This window comes from Sesamum indicum, linkage group LG3, assembly GCF_026168435.1.
Source record: "Sesamum indicum cultivar Baizhima isolate 11 linkage group LG3, ASM2616843v1, whole genome shotgun sequence".
In the NCBI taxonomy this organism is placed as follows: domain Eukaryota; kingdom Viridiplantae; phylum Streptophyta; class Magnoliopsida; order Lamiales; family Pedaliaceae; genus Sesamum; species Sesamum indicum.
In genome coordinates, this window is record NC_142659.1 from 21,932,476 (window position 1) to 21,955,866 (window position 23,391).

Below are 23,391 nucleotides of genomic sequence, written 5' to 3' on the forward strand. Positions count from 1 at the left end.
TATTCACATTAGGGTGATGAACAACATATGGATTGGGCGCAGAGGATGATTTTTCATGCAGCCGGGCCGACTTATTTTTCTTCTTCTCACGATGGTGTGCCTGATTATGGTACAAGGTCCTACCCTATTGATGTCAGTCCTAGTTCATATTATTATGGCGGTAGCCCATACAATTATGAGTCAGGGTTGGCAGATCGTTTTTATAATGTAGTGCATGCTACCAACTACCCATTGTGGAACGGTTGCACCGAATCTCAATTGGCATCTATTGCTGAGTTAGTGGATATCAAGGTGGACGGTCATATTTCTAAGTGGTCTTATGATCGGATATTCGAGTGGGCTAATGAAATATGTCCCCCTAGTCACACCTTGCCGAAAGATTACTACAACACGAAAAAAAATTGATAAAGGATTTGAGTTTACCCGTTGAGAAGATCGATGTTTGTGAGAATGGTTGCATGTTGTATTAGAAGGACGATGTCGATTTGGAGTACTGCAAGGTTTGTAGGGACGCTAGGTACAAGCCAACTCGAAAGCGAGACCCACGTTGGAAGAAGTCCTTATGTCGTCCTGAGGTACCTGCCGCTTACTCCCCATTTACAGAGGTTATATTCTTCAAGGACAACTGTTAAGCACATGACGTGACAGGCCACACATCAAACAGAGGAGGGGTCGATGTGTCATCCATATGATACTGAGCTATGGAAGCATTTTGACTGGATGTATCCCAATTTTGCAGAAGAGGCGCGTAATATTTGGCTGGGCCTTTGCACATAAAGTTTTGCACCGCATAGTCAGTACGGTTGTACTTATTCATGTTGGCCCGTTATAATTACACCGTACAACCTTCCCCCTAGTATGTGCATGAGTTTTGAGTATATTTTTCTGACGATGGTATTCTTAGCTCGATCGATGTGTACTTGGAACGTTGATTAATAGTTGTGACATGTGGGTGTTTGAATGTAGAATAATGCCACATATAAGGGATTCATTATGCGGGCGGCGTTGATGTAGACTGTGAACTACCTACCCACCTATGGGATTGCATTTGGGTGGAGTACTGTCGAGGTTATGGGATGCCCAATTTGTATGGATGATACACGGGCATTTCATCTGCGACATGATAGGAACGTGTGCTAGTTTGACTGCCACAGGCAGTTTCTCCCTTTGCACCATCTTTACCCAAGGAATAAGAAAGCCTTCACGAAAAATCGTGTTAAGAATAAGGTTGCACGTCTGAGGCTAACTAGAGACCAGATCCTCCATTGGGTTGCAGACATCCCTCCTGCAGTTGAAATGTCGTTGACATACCCTTCCGGCTATGGTAGCGAACACAGGTGGATAAAGAGAAGCATTTGTTAAAATGTCGTTAGGGTCGATCCAGTAAGAGGCATGAAGGTGCACCTACGCTATTACCTCATTGATGTAAACTTCAAAATGATGTACTAAAAGGATGAGCCATTCATACTTGCACAACAAACAGTACAAGTATACTTCATAGAGTACCCAAGTATGAAGAGGGACACGGTGGGCTGGATGGCTATTTGCATAACCAAGGTAAGGAGAGTTGTCGATGAGTCTAAGTGGTCGGAGATCGCATATCAGCTGGGAAAGGACATACCAGTCCTTGAAGTTTCTGCTGACAATCAATCGTACGATTTACGTGATCCCCTTGGTTTACAATTGTGGTTGATCTTTCTAAAGCACACGAGCAGGCTGCAGGTACTTCATGGAGTCAAGCGCATCAAACTAATGATGAAGGTGAAGACGATGATGAAGACTCGAGGACTGTGAGACTAACAAGGTGAATACGAGGGTCATAATGTATATTTTTTAAGTGAATACTTCTTCATTTGCAATGTTGTAACAAATATTAAAAAGAACAACTTATATTTTTTTAAAAAAAAGAATTTGAAACGACAAAAATAATAAGAAAGCCATTACAATGGCCGTTCCAAATGTAGGGGGGAAATGAAGCGGGAAAATATATTTGTAACAACTAAAGTAATAATTTTTTAAATCAAATTAAAAAAATGGAGGGAATTCTAAATTCGAATTGTCGTTTACAAATGCTGTTACAATATCCCTTATAAATGTAAATTAGATTGGCCGTTACGAAAGTAGTTACAGAAAACACGAGTCATCTTAAGAATTCATATTGGAAAATAGGATATCTTTACATCCGACGCCCAATTCATAGCAAATTTAAATGTATGCAAGTATGTATCCATTAAGTCATATCAGATGGTATGATTTTAGATCATATGGCCTCATTAAAAAATGCAGTAATCTGAATGTTTACTATTATGTTTCAAGAATAATATGTTGAAATCCGTGTACCCAATAATGCTACAACTTGGCCAAATGGATTATTTCATAAGTTTGATCATATCTGACGGTTGAATCATAATTTTGACAGGTTGATTATCCCATGGAATTCAATACTTTAAGATGACAGTTACATCAATTTAATACAAACAATTATGAATATACAAATTTATTGTAAAATTAATTATTTATTTGAAATTCTCTTTGTAACGACTTTTGTAACTGCAGGTAACAAAACAACGTCTTATCCATATTTTATATTACCTTTTGTAACAACTTTTTACACGGCTACAATACGTTGCAGAATTTATAATGGCTGTAGTAACAATTTTTTAAACGACTGAATTTTAGTAATGACTTTTCAAATAATGTAACTCACTTTGTCACGAATTTTGGAACGGCCATAACTGTTCCAAAAATCATATATAAATAACACTTAAAAAAAAGTTACAATTAAGTGTACAAATATAAATTGAGTGTACAAAAAAATCCATTGTAATTTTTTTATACACTCAAATGTATAGTGGAATTGAGTTGGTCCACGATACTACTATTCGCATATCTTCGCGCCCTAAGCGAAATCAAACATTGCGTATTTCACAACGAGATAGATTGGGCGCAAACGCGTGCAAGGCAACAATTCCAATAAAAAAATTCTTCTACACATCTGATGTGTCGGTATCGTATTGTTAAGAATAATTGTATACTCAAATTACATTTATACACTTAATTATAATTTTTAAAATTAATAAAATTTTAATATTATAATTATTTAAATTTTATTATATTAATTATATATAATTAAACAAAATTATATAATTAATCAAACAAAATTTAATTTAAAAAAAAAAAAGAAAATTTGCCCAAGTCGCTATTTTTAATCACGGATACCAATCTTTAAAAAAAAAAAATTTAATTGAATCATAATTTTAAATCGCGACTTGTTATATTATTATTAATATATTTAAAAAAATATATTAATATAATTTTATTTTATTTTTTATAATAAAAAAATAAATAACCCCCCCCCCCCCACCCCTTTCTTCCCCATTGCCGCCTTCTCCCATTTCCATTCTCGTCCGTTGCCCCTACCGAATTCCCGATCCCTTGCCTCGTCATCTGGCCCCCTTCCCCCGTCGGCACCCCCTTCTCCTTTCCCCTCTTCCATTGCTGGCCTTCGTCCCCATTCTCAGCCCCAAACATAGCGAACACGTTCCCTTGTGAAGACATCTTTCGCCGCTGTCTCGGTGTGCGCCGCCGCCATCTCGTGCCGCCATTCCCACATTCTTCGTCACTGATATTATAGAAGGAAACCCAGGTAAACAAGTTCTTTTTCTCTCCAGTTTTTATAGATTTTCTTGAGGATGAAAATCGCACAAACTCACACCAGGCGTTTAGTTTCTTCGAGGTATCGGGCCTCTGTAGAACATTTAGTGGGGGGGAGTTCATTAATATTTTTACCGCACTGCTGGGCACCCAATATGCATATTCTTAGAAGTGTATGTTACATTTTTCTCTACAGGGGATTCTTTCACGGATATTCATTAATTACGACTTTCACGATTGTCCATGGATCTTAAGTAGAATGATATGATGCTTACTAGTACTTCAATCTCATTATGTTTATAACAAAACATTAACTTTGGCTTAATGATATTCTATTTTGTTATGTTAAACATGAAAGAGAGCTCCTAACTTCCTATAATAGGAATTTAACTTAAAATGGCCAATGAGATTAAAACACATAACCTGTTCTTGTCTTTTTCTGTTCTTCTTTGTGGGTTAGTGGTTACAATAATCTGGTGTTTATACACCAATAACCGATGAACGCTTTGGTATATGATATGTATCACCTTATTGCATTAATTTCTTGTAATACAGTGATGACAACAATGGAGTACAATAAAGTGCTGCTACTCCTACTTTAGAAATACTAAAAATATGATATTATTTAGAAATTTTACATTTTGTAAATCAAATTAATTACTCTAAAGTGTTGAACTTTATTAATAAGAATATATATTTGATTGAGAGTTGAGAGAGATTAATTATCTAATTCGGACCTTTCGTTAACCCGTTAGGCCATTCCATCTTAGTATGCTTTGCTGATAGTTCCTGTTCCGACCCGAATAGCCTCCACTATACTTTGTTACCCGGCTACAGAACATAAGTGAACATTAACTGCCGTCATGACAGCAGCTTCCTCCCCTCTCATCTCTTGAGTCACTCATGAATACCTCAAAAAACAGTATAATCTTTAAGCAAGTGCACTCTCTGAGATTCTGACACTCAATCCTTTCCGTTAAGCTGCTGCCGCAGCTTTCAGTAATTAGGTTTCCAGACAAATTGTTTCTGAGAGCACAATGAATGGCAGCGTAGATGAAACGTCTGTGGTTTCATCAGAGGGTTGGACAATCATTCACATTCCCGAAAAACCTCCTGTTCTTCCTCACCTCCAGGATACTGGTATCTCTCTCTTATATATATATGTATATATATTCCAGTGCTCATTCTTTTTTTCTTTCTCATTGTCCTAATTTATTGCTTATATTTATGCAGTGGAGGTGCTTGCTTCTGCAATTGAACCTAAGCATGCTGACACTATAGTGAGGTATGTTGCTCTGTATATTATCACTACTTATTCCTGTCATTGAAAATTTATATATTTATTTTGCAATATAATTGAAAGTCAATGTATTTATTTATTTGTTTGCAACTCTATATTGTTAGGAAGTTAAATCATATAGCACCATTGGAAGGTCTCCGCCATGTGAAGCGCATACGAAAGACTTGTCTTGATGGAGGTTCTCACTGCTCTTCAAATTATGTGTTTGGCTTTACATGTGTGCACATGTTCCTTGTTATCTGCTCTTACTTATTAATTTTAAGGTGATTGATTTCTCATTTTATTTGGTGGGAGATGTTGTCAATTTGGTTCATTTGGAAACTATTGCCAAGATATCAGGTAAAACAATGATGGACTTGCAAAGGATTTACTAAAAGCTAAGTGATTTGGACTTGTGTCTTACCTTTAAATTTGAAACACATTTTAGCATCAGTGGAGAATGTTCAGTAAGTTTGAAACACATTTTAGCATCAGTGGAGACTGGAGAAAGTTCAAGGCGGGTGGGCATGGTTTTCCACATTATCCGTTCTCATATGCTTGGTTGTGAGGTGGTAGCTTTAACACATTTCAGATGTTTTGACTGATTTAAAAGGAGCCAACCAAAATTTCCAGCTTCTGCCTTCAAATAATCATGCTTATATGATGCAAAGGAATAAATAAAGCCTGCAGCGAAGATGCTAGTTCTTGGGGTGTTTGAGAATAACATCCTAGATGCAGATTTCCCATGTTTTCAAACTTCCTCTTCATGAAGCAAATGCTGTATACCTTTGTTTCAATTTTTTCTGCTCAGTCTTTGGTGTATGGATATTTTATTTGTCAATGATAGCGACTTTGTGTGACAGGAAAAAGTCAATTGTTTGTGATCTTATGTCTGGCTTCTGGGAATGATGGTGACTCCAACTTTGTCCCAGAGGATGTGCTGGAGCTTGCGAATACGTACCAGTTGAGTACTTTTACCACCAAAGTGGGTCACCTTTTTATCTTCTGGCTTTTTATTGGATTATTGTGTGACTGGTTATGGCTCATGTTTGTTTGAAAATTTGCATATCTATGAAACTATAATACTGCCTGCAATGTCTTTCAAGATTTAAAATTCACCAACAGATGTGGCTGACTGTGTGGTTCACTGTCCAATTAACAATAGCAATAATTGAGAAAAATTATATTTAGTAATCATTTTGTTCTATACATTTTATTGCCTTAAGAATTTTATGCTAGACGATGTTTTTTAATTTGAAGAGGCAAAATGTTGTACAACCATCCTGGCTACTTAGGGAGACAAACAATGTGCTCTAGACCTACAAGAACACTCCTCAAAAGTTGTTTAATTTAGGCAACAATATTCTGTAAAAGTGTTTTACAACCATCTGTTAATAAATGTAAATGAAAGTACCATAAGTTATGGCCTTGAAACGTATAAGCCTGTTAGATAATTGGTTGTTACATCATAATCGATGGAAATCTTACTTTGATGTAAGTTTTCATAAGTTTTGCTATCTTACTGACTCCATTTTGCTTATCATTATTTTTGGGTTTTCTCATGGCAAACTTATGGTATTTGTTGTAATTGATTTGTATTGTTTTTCAAATATCTGAGTTTTGAATAATTGGAATTTGGCATGTATTATGTGCTTCTATTTGTTATATTTGAAATTGCTTAATGTGATGCTTAAAGACCCTAGATTGTTTCAGTTTGAAATTTTCACTCTAAAAGGAGGTTGCTTTCCTTTTCTTGGGAATGAACTGAAAAATACTGACTTGTATAAGTGCTTTTTCTGTAATAACCTGTTCGCATAATATCCTATTTCATTTTTTATTTTCACTGAGCCATTTGGTTCAGGTGTGCAAACATGCTGCATCAACAAAAGAAGAATGGGAAGAACAATGCAAATTGTGGCCAACTTCTTTTCATCCACCGACCTAGTGAGTTCTTGAAAATCTTGATCTATAGCGATTTCACGAAATTTCGGAGTTCTAAATTTTTTCCTATTTCAGTAATATCGATGGCATAACTGGGTTTAGTGAAGAGGATTCATCGGCAGTTTTCAACTTCATGAAACTTGCAGTTTGTTTGGCAAAATCTGGCACTTCGGTAGATACTCCTTGCTCATTTCATTCTGCATTGTACTTCTACTCATTTTTGGAAGGATTTAAATCTCTCTGGTCTCCTTGGTGTCCTTTTGCAAGGACTCCTTTCTTAACCGTTTCCTGTTTTTAGATGAAATATCATATCAGTTTCTATACAGGATTTCAATTAAAAATATTCGTTGATAGTTTCTTTAAACATTTTGAAGTATGAAACTTTGTAGCAAACCTTGTCACTATGTTATTCTAAGAGACGAGATGACTTTGTAGCTATGTCATTTATGTAATTCAAGATACTTTAGAAATTTGTTTTTGCAATTTTAATGTTTATCTGTGGGATGAGGTAAAAGACCTATGCAAACGAGTCCCTGACAACTTTATTGCTTCTAAGCAATGGATCTTGAAAGATGACAAACAATTTCTTTATCACTTAATCACTCAATGGTGAAACTTGATTTTGCAGAAACCTAACATTGTTAACTACAGCTAACTTATAGAATGGACAGAGAAGTCCTCCGTGCATGGATCTGTTCAACAGTTTCATGTTTGAGCTTACAACGATTATTCTTGTGTATTAGATTGACACATGACTCCAGCTGCTCCTTGATGTTCTTCAGCTCAAATGTTACATTTCTCTAAGTTAAAGTGTTCTGTTGCTATTTCGTCCGAAGCAAATTTATCAAATCTGATTATGCTCAATTGTTTTGTTGTTTGGTATCATGTGACAATATCCCAGCATTTCCATCTTTTCACATTTGTCCTTACAGATCCTGCAACCTCTATTCTTGATCAATTATTAGCTGACTCTTCTTGTGCAGGTTGTCAATGCTGCTGTCATAGTGGATCCTTCAAGCAGACAGGTTGTTGCTAGCTCATGTGACCAGGTCCTGTCTTGCTATGCTCCCAGAGAAAATACTAGCAAGGGATCATGCAGTTCAAACCAGGCCGAAGGTTCTTCTGAAGTGGTGAAAGCATCCAATGAAGCAAAGCAATCTTATAAAGATGTCTGTTGTTTACATCCTTGGGGGTGGCTTGAGCAACAATCACAGGTAGGTCCTGATTCTTGGCACCCTTTAAGGCATGCTGCCATTGTTGCAATTGAAAATTCAGCTGCAAGGGATAGGCTTCTTTTTCCCGTGAGTGGACAAAGTCCAGATTTTTCTCAAGAGGATTACAAGGTTTTTTCTCCGCCACACTCTTCCTTAAAAAGACAAAAGATAAATACAAATGTAAGTCCCTGCTCTATGCATTATGCATCCTTGCTGTGTGTATATCAGTTGGATTATATTGATTGCCTGAGCAAAAGGCAATGGAGACAGCTTGGTCTGATCCCACTGATGTTTTTCTCAAAGATTCTAGAATAAGAACCTTTGGAAGTGTTGAAACTTCAGAGTAGAGACTCATGTTCTGATATATAGAGGGATTGGAGTATTTGATAGATAGTTAGACATGTAGAATCTTGTTAGCTATGTCCATACTTGCATCAAGTATAACAGTTTCGCCTTTTAAGAATTTCAGATTTCTTTATATCATGAAGTTTCTTTTTGGCAACCGCCACGGATTTGCTTAGCTGCTGCAAATGTATCTTTCAGGTTAAGCATGATGAGAGAATGGATCATCATAGGAACGATTTGCTGTGTGACTCAACCAGACCTTATTTATGTACAGGCTACGACATCTACTTTGTCTGGGAGCCTTGCATTATGTGAGTTCTCTATGTAGACTATTGATCACACCCTCCTCTTTATATCAACAATAGATACTTGTGCTCACCCTTAATGTCACTCTCTCTCTCTACATTTGCCTTCATTTGTTCATTCATATGTGATATAGGTGTGCAATGGCGATTGTGCATCAGAGAATCAGACGTGTATTTTACACCTTCCCAAATCCAAATGATGGTGCTTTAGGAAGTGTTCACAGATTGCAAGGAGAGAGGAGTTTGAATCATCACTATGCTGTTTTCAGGGTGTCGCTGCCTGAAGAGATCCTTAAAAGTGAAGCATTAGCAACAGCTTCCAAGATTGATTAGCGCACAACTCAAACGTCGCTGTAGCTTTATTCTTCAACACCTCTAGAGATCATTCTTAATACCGAACCAAATCCCCTACCCTTGAAATTGCAATATAACTGTTGTCTTGTAAGTTGGATAGTTTTAATATAAAATTTCCCTTCGTGGCGCTTTTCGACTAGAATTATGGTGCTGAACTGAAAGGACACAGTTCTGGGGAGAACTTTCCTTCTGTAGTTTGTGATCAGATTCTTACTTTACTTTCACTTGTGCCCTTGTGAGAAATACCAGATGCTATTTTGTTTTCAATAGTGATATAGCTGATCAATTTTGAACATAGATAGTGATATGGTATTGTTATAGGTCCGCTCTGTCGTGCATTGTAGGCTAGTATAGCTGATACTCTCTTTATTTCTGGCTTAGCCTCCCGGGGAGATGCTTCTTTATCCTTCTCATATTTACCTATCTTCATTTAGCACAGGGACTCTTTCTACTTATGAATAAGACTTTATACTAGATTAAATACCTTTCGCAATATTAGGCATACTACTAATCGATTCTTTGACCGACCAAATGAGAGTAAATTTTTAGGAAAATTTAAAAGCAAAATATAATATTTGAGATATATCAAAGAATATTTTATGTAAAAATGAGGGTTAAATATAATTTATTCCCTTATGTTAATAAAAAAATACAAAAAAGCTTATGTGGAAAAATAAAGTGCAATTGATATAAATGTTTTTATTTTGTAATGATCGGAGCCGTTACAAAAGCCGTTGTAACAATGTGGTGTGCGGAAAATCGTTATAATTTATTGGCCTTTACTAATTTCCTACTGTTTTTGTAACGGTTCGGTTTTTTTATAACAGCTTTTAGGAGTCGTTATAATGACAATGTGAAAAAACGCAAGAAAATGTACAAACAGATGGAATTACAAAAATCGTAACAATTGAAACAACTTTTTTTTATTAAAGGTCGTTACAACAGCCATTACAAAAATAATGGAACATGAAGAGTTTCAACGACCGTTTCAAAAGCCGTTAGAAAATAACTTAATTTTTTTGGAGCCGTTCTAATAAGAAAACCGTTACAATGACCGTTCCAAATAAAGGCGGGAAAAATGACGGATAAATTAAAAAAATAGTGGGAATTCTAAATTCGATTGGCCACTACAAATACTGTTCCAAAGGCCGTTACAAGTTTAAATTACATGGCCATTACAAAAAATGAGCCGTTTCAAAAATTCAGATTGAAAAATATGATATCTTTACATCCGACCACCCAATTCATACCAAATTTAAATGTATACAAGTATGTGTCTATTAAGTCATATCAAATGGTATGATTTTAAAGCACATGGCCTGATTAGAATATACATCGATCTGAATGTTTACTATTATGTTTCAGGAACGATATGTCGAAATTCGTATGCCCAATAAGGCTATAACTTGGCCAAGTGGATTATTTTATAAGTTTGATCATATCTGACGGTTGGATCTTAATTTTGACGGTCCGATTAACCCATGCAGTTCAACCTGTAAGATGATAGTTACATCAATGTAATACTAACATTTATGAATGTACAAATTTATTGCAAACTATGTATATGTATCAATGTCAAATACAAACCTTTTTGTCTATAATTTATTTTAATTATATTGTTTCACTACAATGATACGTTCCCACATCATTAATTCATCGAAAATGGCAATTTATTTTTTAATTAAATTAGCAAAACCGTTCCTAATTATAACAAATTGTTCCTAATTGTGTCTCAAAATTAATTTCTCAAAAAATTAAGAAAAATAAAAAATGTAGGAAAAACCGTGCCAGTCATGTTAATGATCAGAAAAAAGTAGACCAACAAATAATTAAGGCAATTAGAAACGCATAATGTTACGAATAAAATTTAGCAACTGTTCAAAAAATCAAGTATATTTGTATGCACAGATTTGTTATCTTATATAGATGTAAATAGCATCTTATACTATTGTATTGGATTGCGTAGTCAGACCGTTAAAATTTTGATTGGACCGTTGGATATTATTAAATCGACAAAATACTATATTCGATGATGTTTCAGACATTTTTGTTATATGGATGCTGAGATATCCTATTCGATACACAATCAATGATGTTAAAAACAATATAATTATCCATCAGATCATTTGATTTTAGATCAGACCGCTAGAAATATTCACATATGGCAAGTATTGTTATACATTTAAGTTTAGCATAAATCATGTTTCGGATGTAGAGATATCGTAATCGAGAACAAAATGATCAAGTTGTGGACATTCTTAGGCACGGACTCAGAAACACAATTAGGAACATATCGATTAAAATATTTTAGGAACAGATATATCGATACATTTAGGAACGAGTTTGGGTAAACTCAACTTTAGGAATTGTGAAAAAAAAAAAAAATCATTCCTAAATTAAATTTTCCTCCAATTTTTCTTTTATTGCGTAATTAAATTTGTTGGAACAAACTTAAGAACAATCAACATTAATTGATTGTTCCTAAGTTTTGATTTTTCCTCCCTTTTTTAGATATCCGTCATATTTAGGAACGATTGTGGGAATGGACTAGCATTTTTTTACTGTTCCTATATGCAAAAATTTTATACGTAGGAACGGTCTTGGAACAGTATTGAAAATATTAACTGTGCCTAAGCATAAAAATATTTTTTTTTCATATTAAATATGAGTAAGATTTTGGCACGATTATAGGAAAGGTTTGGGTATTTTTGACCGTTCATAATTTGAAAAATTATACTTCTATAAGTTTGAAAATTATACTTCTACTATTATTAAAATACGTACATAAACACTTGATACAGAAAACGGTAAATAGTGTCAATCATAATTACTGTCTTCTTCAGTCTCGTATTCCTCGTCAAAAGTATCTTCGACAGAGTCGTCAGAAGTCTCGTAGGCCATTGATCAGGATATACCTGCACCTTGTTGAGTAGCAACAAAAAAATTAACGATTAATTGAATACCATTTGGATCATGCAAGTCATAATTATGATTGTCCATCACAACTTGTGGAGTAGGTATTGCCTTATCCTCTTGAAACGCAACTTCGTTCCTGTCTCTTGGTTTGCAGACAGCTATCTAGTCTACTTTGTCTCTCTTCATGCTAGGGTATTCCGTATAGTAGACTTGTACTGCTTGATGCGCCAGGATGAATGGTTCGTTCTTTTGGTATAAGTTCTTGAAGTTTACATCAATGAGGTGATAATAAGGATGTATCTTCGTACTTCTCACGGGATCGACCCAGCAACATCTAAATAGAACGATTTGCAAGTCTAGAATAAGTGGGTAATCCAAATAAATTATCTCTTCGAGAATCCCATAGAAGTCGCATTACATGTCGGTACATGATGAGCTTTTGACACACACCCCACAGTTCATAGTTGACTTACCTACATTATGCACTTCAGTGGAAGTTGTAGCCATTTATAAAGTAGCACGAGAATGTTGTGACCTCAACTGTAGGTACCTAATAGTGTAACTATAAAAGCTTGTTATCCGTATAATTCAATTCGGATTTAACCTGTGTTGAAAATATTAGAGAAACCATATATTGCCAAATTACAGTTGACACAATTAAAAACACACAACTTACACAACGTTTGAACCAATCCTTGAACTAAGACGCTACTAGCTCATCAATAATAGGGTATCCGCATGATGGTGCGCGTAAAGTTCATTCCAAAAGGACCTATTCACATACATAAATTAAAAGTCCAAAATAATAATTAATGTGAATAAAGTATATCAATAAAATTTACACATATTATGTGAGTACTTAACAGTTGGTCAATATGTACGTCTCAATTATATGGTGTTCCGTACCACTGAGATATCTCTTCTTTGATGCACTCATCAAGGACCAAGTTTGTAAAAAATTATACATATTAGGGACCAAAACATGGCACATGAACGTTAGAGATTCGAAGTGAATAACCGGCTACATGGGGACCAAAACATATAACTTACCCTTATAATAATATTTTCTTTATTTACCACTAATTTATAAAAATAAATCATTATTTGATAAATTAATTTTATTAAACCTAAAATCCAAGACATATTATGAGCTCAAAAAGAAAAATTCATTTTCTGTTTAGTTTCTAAAATAATTATAATAAAACATTTAAGCTATTGAGTATAATAAAATTTTTTGGCAATCAAATTTAATAACTCAATTAAATAAGACAAATATCATTAAAAATGAATAAAAATACTAATGCCTCAATAATATTAATTGGAACAAAATTACAGCATTAAATCTATTTTTGCTATTTATTTTATTTTTGAACCAAATAAAAGTTAATTTTTTTCATCTTTTATAGTAAAAGAATGGATAAATTATATTTTTAGTCCCTATATATAACATTTATTCATTTTTTCTTAATATTTTCGTGTTATAATTTTGATTTTTAATCTTCATAAATTCTTATAGATTTGGTCATATTGTGAAATATTGGATCAAATTTGTAAAAATTATAAATATTAGAGAAAAAAAAATCATGAGAAGTAAATAGTAAGGACCAAAAGCGAAGAAGTGATTATGTCTGGGGATAAAACATGTAATTTACCCTAATTGTAAACTCTACAAAGACGGCAAATATACATAAACCGAACATCATCGCAGTCGGCGGTGGAAGACCCGCCATTGACGCCGAAACTCCTCGTCTCCACTTAAAATCCCGCTTACGGGTTTACTCCAGTTTTCAGTATTAATGGATTCTCTTTTCTGTCTGTTATTCATTTCCTCATAATGTCAATTTTCACTTGATTTCGCTTTGAACAATCTGAAATTTATTCTAAATAAGGAAAGTTGGAAATGGGCTCTTTGCCCTTTCGCCGGAGACTTTCTCGTACCCTGCTGACTGGTAATCCAGCTCCCCTTCTTCTGCATGTCTATTTTATTTCCTTTTTTGTTAATTTATATTTTCTGGGTTAGATTTTGTTTAGTCTGTTGTGTTTCTTGTATTCAAGGATAACTGGAAATTCTACAGTACAAGCTGAGTAGATTGGAGAAACTGAACCTTAGAAAAAAGAATTTTAGTAGAATATGCAATTCTTTTTAGTTTAGGATTCTTGGAGTAAGGCACCCGGTGAGGAGCACGATTTTGATGTTGAAATTGCGGGCAATTTTATGCGACCAATTGTTTCGTTTGATATATGTTGCATTCTCTTATTTGCTGGTCAGATAATGTGGGTTGCTATTATTATACCTGGGATTCAAAGCTTGGTACTTCATGGAGTGTCTGTCGATGCTTGCGGAAGATCAGTAGTTCAGTTGGAGGCAAGAAATTTGATTTTACAGACCTTACGTAAGTGAAATAATATCGGGATGAAGTTGATGTCGTTATAATTCATTTCCACTATCATGTCAGTGAAGACTAACGTCCCGTCATGCTTTAGGCGCCCACATACATGGTATCCTATTGCTAGACGGAAGAAACGAAATGTGATATTACATGTCGGTCCAACAAATAGCGGGAAAACATATAATGCTCTGAAACGATTGGAATCAAGTTATTCAGGCACGCAGAGTCATTCTTGTTTTCATTCAGATGCATTTCATTGGTCTATTTAAGCCATTTGCTTTAGCTGCATTCAGAATCTGATTTACTAACTATTGCCACAGGTATATACTGTGGACCATTGAGACTTTTGGCGTGGGAGATTGCTCAGCGTATGAACAAGGCTAAAGTTCCATGTGATCTTATTACTGGACAAGAGAGGGAGGAAGTTGATGGAGCAAAACATAAGGCTGTTACTGTGGAAATGGCGGATGTGACATCCGAATACAGCTGTGCTGTTGTTGATGAAATTCAGGTGTGCCTATGGTCTCCTCATGTTGAATTCATTGACTTCTGTTTGTACGAGTCTTACGCTTGAAAAAGGAGGCTGTCTTCTAGCAATTCATCTTAGTTTCTACTTATAAAGGTGCTAAGTAGAACAAAAGGAAAAAAATTACTTTTGTTACTAAACAGAAGATGAAATTTTCAAGCTGGTTTTCTTTTTCTCCTCTTTTCTCCATTTTGCATGAGGTGGTGATGTGGGGTGGATTGTGCATGTTCTGTATATTTGCATTTGAACCAGAGCTCCTGGAGAATTACACATTCGTATTCTACTTTTGTTAACATCTTACAATTTTCGCGAAACTTCTTTCAGGTGATATGCTGAATATGTGGGAAAGATGTGATTGGTATTTACTCTTTCATCATTTTTTTCACAGATGTTGGGTTGCAGGACAAGGGGTTTTTCATTTACACGAGCTCTACTGGGGATAGCGGCTGACGAGCTACACTTATGTGGGGATGCAGCAGCCGTTCCTCTAATACAGGAAATACTTAAAGCCACGGAGGACAATGTCAAGGTATTGACCTTTCCACCTTTTCTACAATTAATTATTTGTCCTGCAAACGGTCAAAAAACTTGCAATAAGACTTGAAATTTTATCACTCAAAACTTAATTCAACTGCTTGGCTTAAATGCATTTTTTGCTTTTGCACATCTATCTGTCTATGCATGGACCGAATCATGGGAGAGGATTGTTATGACTTGAGTCGTTAATTTTAATGATGATAAATTTTCATGTTGTGTTTAGGTTCAATACTACGAGAGGCTTTCGCCTCTTGTCCCATTGAAGCTTCCTCTTGGATCTTTTGCGAACATAAGGACTGGTGACTGCATTGTCGCATTTTCACGCTTTGAGATATACAAGATAAAGGTATGGAAGAACTACTTTAGATATATCTCATTTATGTCGTTGTATGTCCTACTAATAATAGTAACCATCTTCCCTCAAGCCTCTGCTGAAACAATGAAAAAATAAAAGGAATGCAGAAAAGTAGTAAATAGACTTGCAAAATCACCCCATATGCAAGATGCATGTCTAGAGAATCCTGAAAACTATCACTATGTTTGGTTTCATGTTTTTGCATTTTCCGAGACAAGCATCTTGTCTGAGTGTCTTTTAACTTTTGAAATTTCTACATATTATATATATATACGCACTTATATATGATATAAATAGACATGATTTGACAATAAATAGTGATTTTTTTCTTCCAAATATACAACATTAAATATACAATATTTATATATATACATATTTATATATAAAAATATACATAAAAGAGATATGATTTGACAATTAACAGTGATTTTTGTATCCCAAAACCCAACGTAAAAAACCTACACCACTTATTTTAAAATATTTTAAATTACCTCAAACACAACTCCAAACACACCATCTATCTTCAACACACACTTATTTATCTCTATTTTTCTCTCTCTATCTCCAAAATACAAGACATAACATTCAAAACACAAAACCAAACATTATGTATGTGGTTTTGCACATGAAGACAGGCGCAATTATGTTATGTACTAATAGGACATGGGACTGAAATGATTTCGTGGCTCTTCTTTATCTGAGCCATTTACTTAACTAGAGGAAGGATAAGCTACTAAACTAGTTGGCGGTAAAGAGCACTGGTGACTAGTTTGCTTCTGAGTTGATCCAGTTGTGGTACATATAAAGGATACAATTTCCCTGAGTTTCATGATTTATATGTGTCGGTTCTTCTTGGTCTGCAAAATTAAGAGCGATCTTTTTGACTTCTATACAGTGCAATGTTTATTTTATACTGATTACAATATAACTTCATGTGTTAAAATCAAATTTTTCTATATGGTGCAATGTTTATTTTATACTGATTATAATGTAACTTCATGTGTTAAAATCAAATTGGTCCATATAGATTATGATATGCTGATTAATATTCACGTTCATCAAGAATGTGAGTAACTGCACCTCTTATCATCTTTTATTTTGGCAGAGACAAATTGAACACGGGAGAAAACATCTTTGCTCTGTTGTTTATGGTTCCTTGCCTCCAGAGACTCGAACCAGACAGGTTTTCTGGCTTTCATTTGTCTTGGCTTAAAAATTTGTCTATCTAAACTGTAGTTCTAAATGGGCCGCTAAGGCTCCCACAAGGTGCACATGGGGCGGCCTCAGAGCCATTTTTATATAATGGTGCATCCCTTGCAAACGGCAACGCCATGGTGCACCATTCGGCGCCATTGTTGCTGTCACAGAAGCACGCCATAGCTCGCCATTTGCAAGCCCCAGCCGTTTTAGGCAGGGGCTTGGAAATGTTTTTTCGAACATTGGGCTTCGCCCAGCATAAATAAAGGCTGGGTTTTCTCCCATCCTGTAATTAACAAAAAGAAAAACTGTAGAAATTTACACAAAAAATAGGCTGAAGAGTGAAGACGTTAGGGTTTTGCTGTTTTACACTTTTCTTAACACAAAGGAGAGAAGATATTCTTTTTTATAATGACTTTGTTTAATGATTTTTCATATTTTGAACTCTTTGTTTTCTGTAAGACTTGTTGTTTTGCATATTTCTTTTATGGTATGAAGAGTAAAATAAATTCTAGTGTTTATATTTAACTGTTTGAGCATTTTTTATGTGAAATATATTGATATATAAAATACATATATTATTTGTGTACATGTGCGCCGTGCTTTAAAAAGGTGCTCGCCCGCCATGCGCTATTAACAACTATGATCTAAATAGTTCATTGAGTTTGTGTAATTTCATGTTTTGTCATCATCCATCTATTCTAGGTTCAATTGGAATGTTTTCAAAAACTGTCCTTTAAAAAGAAGGGTTTACCCTGTGAAGCACCTAAATCCCTCTTTCTTCAACACAATTCCACTATTTAGTTTTGAGTCCTGACTTAATTGCGTTCAATTTCATATGTATGGTTTAATGGGTTTACAGGTACCATCTTGGTTTCAAACTACATGATGTAGGTCTTAAGCATGCCAATAGAATCCTATTTGTCAAATTGATAGCTTAAGTCTTTATCTGGTGAAGCATAAATTAGCTGATTTGATCAATTCCTTAAGATTGCAGGCAACAATGTTCAACGATGAAAACAGTGATTTTGATGTTCTCGTATCTAGTGATGCCATTGGAATGGGTCTCAACCTTAACATATCAAGAATTATTTTTTCAACATTGAGAAAATTTGATGGCGTGGAAACGAGGGAGCTTACTGTTTCTGAGATTAAACAAATTGCTGGTAAGTTATCCTATTGTTATCAGTACTTCTATTTCACCAAGAGTGACATTTGTGGAGCAAATGCCTCAAATTGCTAACTTTAATCTTGTTTAAAAATAATTATTGTTGAAACTTGTAACTTATTAGAATTCTCACAGCTTGAATCATAGTTTCTAATGCCATATTTTACCATTTGATTGTGTGTTCAGTATTCAGTAATATTTCACAGCCCCATCTTTCCTTACTTGGAAGAACAAATATATAGATAAACGAGCTTCTCTGATAGATGACATCAATTGTTTGCATGAGTAGATTTGGGGATTGGAACATACATATCTGCAAGGGAGCATAAGCTTCTTCAAAATTACTTTCAGATTTTTATATTCATAATACTGTGTGCATGGATTTTCTTGTAGGAAGAGCTGGCAGATATAAATCTAAATTTCCTGTTGGCGAAGTGACTTGTCAAGCTGCCAAAGATCTACCTTTACTTCATTCATCACTTAGTTCCCCCTCTCCAATTCTGGAGGTAATCCGAAAATTGCTGGTTTGGCTGAATCTCCACCATAACTGAAGTACTCCATCTTTTCTGACGATTTCTGGTGGGCATGTTTGTAATGCAGCAAGCTGGACTTTTTCCAAATTTTGATATTTTGTTTATGTATTCACGTTTACACGCAACTTCTGGCCTGCACCAGATATTGGTAAAGTTATTCTCTCTCTCTCTCTCTCTGCATTGCTCAGTACACATTCTACCTGCCTATTTATTTATCTGTTTACAGACTTTACACAGGGAGATGTTCAATTGGCATCCTGGTTGTTTTAGGATTCACCTTGTGCCAACAGTTGATTCTATTTCCACCACCTTCATGCAGAACAAACTTTCCTTTTATACACTTATTCATTGGAGTAGTTCTCTTGTGTTTGTTGTCCGTAGCCATGATTGGATCACTTTGGGGTGTTAGAAACTTGGTTCCAGAAATTTGTGATCTGCAAGAGATGATTAACTTGCAAATATTAAGTAAAAAGAGTCAATTATACTTTCATTCTCTTCCCCTCCACTGCCCTTCATTTCTCTGACCCACCATTTTCTCCCATTCCTTCCATAGGAGCATTTTGTGGAGAACGCGAAGTTGTCAGAAAACTATTTCATTGCTGATTGTGAGCAGATGTTGGTATGCAAAATTCATCATTCCTTTCTTCTGAGATACTGTTTGAATGTTCATAGTTTTGGATGCTGATTTTGTGTTTATATGCAGAAAGTTGCTGCTGTTATAGATGAGCTACCTATTAATTTGAACGATAAGTATCTCTTTGCTATGAGGTGATATTTTTTACGCCTTTCAAAAAAAGAAATTGTTGTTTCCCTTTCTTCAAAATGAATGTTCGTTATTCTCTACATATGTAAACATTTAAACATATGACAGTTTTTTGTTGAACAATGATATGCCGCAATACTTGATAAAAGAATATGCACATAACTCACTTCTACATTTCAATTCTAATTTTACATTCTTATAATTTGTTATGGAATCCATTTATGAATCTGATTGTGTGAAAAATCTTTCATCTGAAGAATACTGAAACATGAATGAACAATTCTGGTAGTGGCAGTCCTCAGTAACTTACTCGCATTTTCATCTGCAGTCCTGTTGACATGGATGATGACATCTCATCTCAGGGACTCATTCAGGTGAGATCTACTTCTAGCCTTTGTTATTTTCAGCTTGGTGTTTAAGATGCAGACATTTTCATTCTACTTCTGATGGCAGTTTGCACAAAGTTATTCTAAGACTCGCATTGTCCGGCTGAAGGAAATTTTTACTCCTGGGACACTGAAGGTGCCCAAATCACATCATGCTCTTAAGGAGCTTGAATCAATTCACAAGGTTAGTATGCTGCGTAATTTGTTGTTGCTGAGGATATATGAACAGGAACTTTTGGGCAGTGATTTTATAACAAAGTACCCATTTGGTGAATGAATTAGACTAGTTTTTATGATAGCAATTTTTAACTATTTACCTACTGCATTTAACCTTTTGTTTTGTGAAAACTTAATATTAGAATAACCTCTCTATGAAAAAGTTAAACCTGGTATCATCTTAATTTATGGCATTGATTTAATCAACTTGGTTTTAAGTTATTGTTCTTTTGGGATTCAAAGGTTCTTGATCTTTATGTTTGGCTGAGTTTTCATTTGGAGGATAGCTTTCCAGATCGGGAGCTGGCAGCATCACAAAAGGCTATTTGCAGCATGTGGGTATACATGGATCTTTCATTCTTGGTGTACATGACATTCAATATGTAATAACCTCAGACCTTGTGTTTCCTCTTAGGTTAATTGAGGAGTTTTTGGGAAGAGATGGATGGCAGGAGCCCAGACATAAGAAATTACTTCACCTATAGTCCATTGAATTCTTTCTCATGATGCTCCCTTTGAAATCTTCCGCTTATTTATTTTGCACGATATCCATGGATCTACTGGATCTCCCTTCAATATTCATCCACCAGACTCCGGTTCCTGCTGCTGCTCATATGCTTGAGAAGTAGTAATAGGGATAGAATACTTCATCCTTTACAAATATTCAGTCTTTTCCTTCTAATAAAATATAATTCTCTCTCTCTCTCTCTCCTCCCTGCATGCGGCGTCTGATTAATGGAAGCGGACAATGACTCGAGACGGAGAAGCTGGTCAAGAATTTATGGAAGCTGACAATGACTTGAGACGAAGAAGTTGGTCAAGAATTATGCTTCGCTATCTCAACTTTGAATAATCTGTGTATCTGTAGTGTTTCATCTACCTGTACAATGTTAGCGTTTCGCTAGAGATTAGGAAGTATCACGTGTATTGCATGTGTAGAAACATATTTTTTGAAAGTAAATATATCACTTGTTAGTTATAAAAGAAATATTAAACTCATAATTTTATTTATATTTCTATCATTGAATCATTAGTATACAATGAAATTCAAAAAAATTGATAATAGTAGTTTTAATTGATGAAGAAACCATTTAATTTGTTTTTGGCAATTTACTTTTAAATTTAGTTGATACTATTAAATAAAAAAATATTCCTTAAAGTTGATTTTTGTCTTTTGTATTTACTAATTATTATACTTAATAATTTTATATTGGAATAAATTAAAAGTAAATATAATATATAAAAGATTCAATATTAGAATAGAATTAACAAAATACCATGTGCAAAACTGCTAGTAGAAAGTCCCATTCAACTGTGTCCTAAGCTTTCTGAATATCCACATTAAGGGCACATCTAGGTGGGAGACGCACCTGGCTATACCCTGTAAATAGTTCCTGTGCAAGCATAACATTGTCGCCTATACTACGACCAAGAACAAAAGTAGCTTGACAAGGGCTGATTAATTTATCCAACATCCTACTCAACTTTTGAACAATAATTTTAGCAGTCACTTTATATAGTACGTTACAGCATGATATAGGACGAAAGTCTGTGACCAGCTTAGGAGAGTGTACATTGGGTATAAGTGCCAGCAACGTGGTGTTGATTTGCTTAAGCATCTTTCTCGTAGCAAAGAAATCCAATATTGCTTCCGTTACTTGAGGATCCACAATTGGCCAAGCGGCTTTGTAAAAGCCTGAGAAAAACCCATTAGGTCCTGGTGCTTTCTCCTCAGCAATATCGAACACAGCCTGCTTCACCTCAGCTGTTGTCACCGGTTGGAGGAATATGAGGGTCTCCTCCTCATTGAGCACATGCCTCGCCCATGGCCTCAGGTATTTGATATCTATCACTTGCATCCGTCTGCCTCCACCTAATAGAGCCTGGTAAAAGGAGACAAACTCATGAATAACCGCTTCTAGCTCTGTGTAGGTAGTTCCGTGTTCATCATTAATTTGCAAGATCCTTCAAACAGACCGACGTTGAGCAATCTCGCGAAAGAAGATTCGTAAACGTTGATCCCCCCCTTTCATCCACTGCATCTTAACTCGCTGCTGTAGCATGACTTGTTTGAGCTTAACCGCCTTGGCATACACCAGTCGGCAGCAATGTTCCAATAGGAGGAACAACTCGTTCCGTCTATCTGCGCTAACCAGTTGTTGGGCTGTCTCAAGGAATCCTTGGTCAATTGTACATTTATCGTCAAATCCCCCTTATTGCGCCTCATATGACGAAAGACAGGCTTTAAAGCCTTGAGTTTATGAGTAATCGCGTACATTAGCACGCCTACGACTTCAATGACATTATAAGACAAAAATATCTCTATCCACACAATTAAGCACACAACCATACACATCCAACTCTCTCTCTCTCTCTCTCTCTCTCTCACACACACACACACACACACAAACACACGCACTCTTTCTCTCTCTAGGATTTGAAAAATATTTTTTACTATTTAATTTTTCTAATATTTAGAAAAAATATTTTATTATTTAATAATAAATTATTATAGTTAAATGAAGTTAGGATTAATACTAATATTATATTTACTTAAAAGTATAACTTTAAGACATTATGAATTATACAACTAGAAATAATTATTTCATTTATAAAAAAGATATCAATTATATATTTATATTAATATTCGACATATTATTTTAGTTCAAAAGTTTAGGTAATTAATAATTCGTCACTTTTTTTTGTTATTGCAAAAAAAAGTATTTATTAACTTTTATTTGGAACTAACTAATGCGTACTATTCATAAAAGCGTTTTAAAATTTTTTAAAGCAAAATATGTCAAAAAATAACAACTTATCTGATTCTAATGGTATCATATCAATTTAATTATTTTTTACCAATAAAAAGACCTTATTATGCCGAACACCCTGAGATCTTATAAGTTTTAACATCTTATTTTATCCATACACTTTAGGAACTATTTTTATAAAATGTAGGAGCCTATAAGATGTTTTAAAAAAATTTAGCCAAACACTTAATAAGATTGATAATGTTTATTTAAGATGCATTGTATTTATTCTTTCATATGTATAAATATATATATATATATATTTAGTTTTTTGCAGTTTATATTAATATTTTATATATTATTCTAATGCTGGTCATTTTAAATTTTACCGTACCGTAGTAAATTAGTATTTTTAATCTTCTAACAAATTAATCAAGTAGAAATATTATTTGCTTATTTATTTATTATTTTAGTTGGATATAATTACCATTGTTCAAGTAATTTAGAGGTATTAGAGCTCTTAAATAATTTTCTTTTGGTAGAATGTTATTCTTTTATAACT

At 34.6% G+C, this 23,391-nt stretch overlaps 2 protein-coding genes across 6 annotated transcripts; both read left to right on the top strand.

Moving 5' to 3' along the window:
* Nucleotides 1-3,371: 3,371 nt before the first annotated feature.
* EMB2820 (Cytidine/deoxycytidylate deaminase family protein) lies at nucleotides 3,372-9,359 on the top strand. 4 transcript variants are annotated; one of them, XM_011075140.3, is made up of 10 exons: nucleotides 3,372-3,646; nucleotides 4,636-4,794; nucleotides 4,888-4,939; nucleotides 5,059-5,132; nucleotides 5,797-5,918; nucleotides 6,795-6,877; nucleotides 6,950-7,046; nucleotides 7,858-8,268; nucleotides 8,632-8,744; nucleotides 8,873-9,359. In XM_011075140.3, the coding sequence occupies exons 2-10, from the start codon at nucleotides 4,692-4,694 to the stop codon at nucleotides 9,069-9,071; spliced, it is 1,254 nt and encodes a 417-aa protein (XP_011073442.1). In that variant the 5' UTR covers nucleotides 3,372-3,646; nucleotides 4,636-4,691; the 3' UTR covers nucleotides 9,072-9,359. The 4 variants fall into 4 exon arrangements, with proteins under 4 accessions (XP_011073442.1, XP_020547948.1, XP_020547947.1 ...); XM_020692289.2 differs by having other exon boundaries at nucleotides 7,858-8,088; XM_020692288.2 differs by having other exon boundaries at nucleotides 4,648-4,794.
* A 4,327-nt stretch (nucleotides 9,360-13,686) lies between these two features.
* On the top strand, nucleotides 13,687-21,081 carry ATSUV3 (ATP-dependent RNA helicase). 2 transcript variants are annotated; one of them, XM_011075141.3, is made up of 16 exons: nucleotides 13,687-13,957; nucleotides 14,278-14,401; nucleotides 14,493-14,614; nucleotides 14,719-14,909; nucleotides 15,313-15,453; nucleotides 15,685-15,807; nucleotides 16,922-16,999; nucleotides 18,011-18,179; nucleotides 18,575-18,687; nucleotides 18,782-18,862; nucleotides 19,268-19,333; nucleotides 19,418-19,482; nucleotides 19,806-19,851; nucleotides 19,931-20,047; nucleotides 20,323-20,414; nucleotides 20,495-21,081. In XM_011075141.3, the coding sequence occupies exons 1-16, from the start codon at nucleotides 13,909-13,911 to the stop codon at nucleotides 20,562-20,564; spliced, it is 1,647 nt and encodes a 548-aa protein (XP_011073443.1). In that variant the 5' UTR covers nucleotides 13,687-13,908; the 3' UTR covers nucleotides 20,565-21,081. The 2 variants fall into 2 exon arrangements, with proteins under 2 accessions (XP_011073443.1, XP_088735233.1); XM_088879107.1 differs by lacking the exons at nucleotides 14,278-14,401; nucleotides 14,493-14,614.
* The last annotated feature ends 2,310 nt before the right edge of the window (nucleotides 21,082-23,391 follow it).

Coding starts and splice junctions, on each gene's coding strand:
- ATSUV3 (XM_011075141.3), top strand. CDS start 13,909: ATGGGCTCTTTGCCCTTTCGCCGGAGACTTTCTCGTACCCTGCTGACT. Junction 14,910..15,312: donor CTGTTGTTGATGAAATTCAG/GTGTGCCTATGG, acceptor TTTTTTTCACAG/ATGTTGGGTTGCAGGACAAG. Junction 18,863..19,267: donor CTGGCCTGCACCAGATATTG/GTAAAGTTATTC, acceptor TTCCTTCCATAG/GAGCATTTTGTGGAGAACGC.
- EMB2820 (XM_011075140.3), top strand. CDS start 4,692: ATGAATGGCAGCGTAGATGAAACGTCTGTGGTTTCATCAGAGGGTTGG. Junction 7,047..7,857: donor TGGCAAAATCTGGCACTTCG/GTAGATACTCCT, acceptor CTTCTTGTGCAG/GTTGTCAATGCTGCTGTCAT. Junction 8,269..8,631: donor GACAAAAGATAAATACAAAT/GTAAGTCCCTGC, acceptor TGTATCTTTCAG/GTTAAGCATGATGAGAGAAT.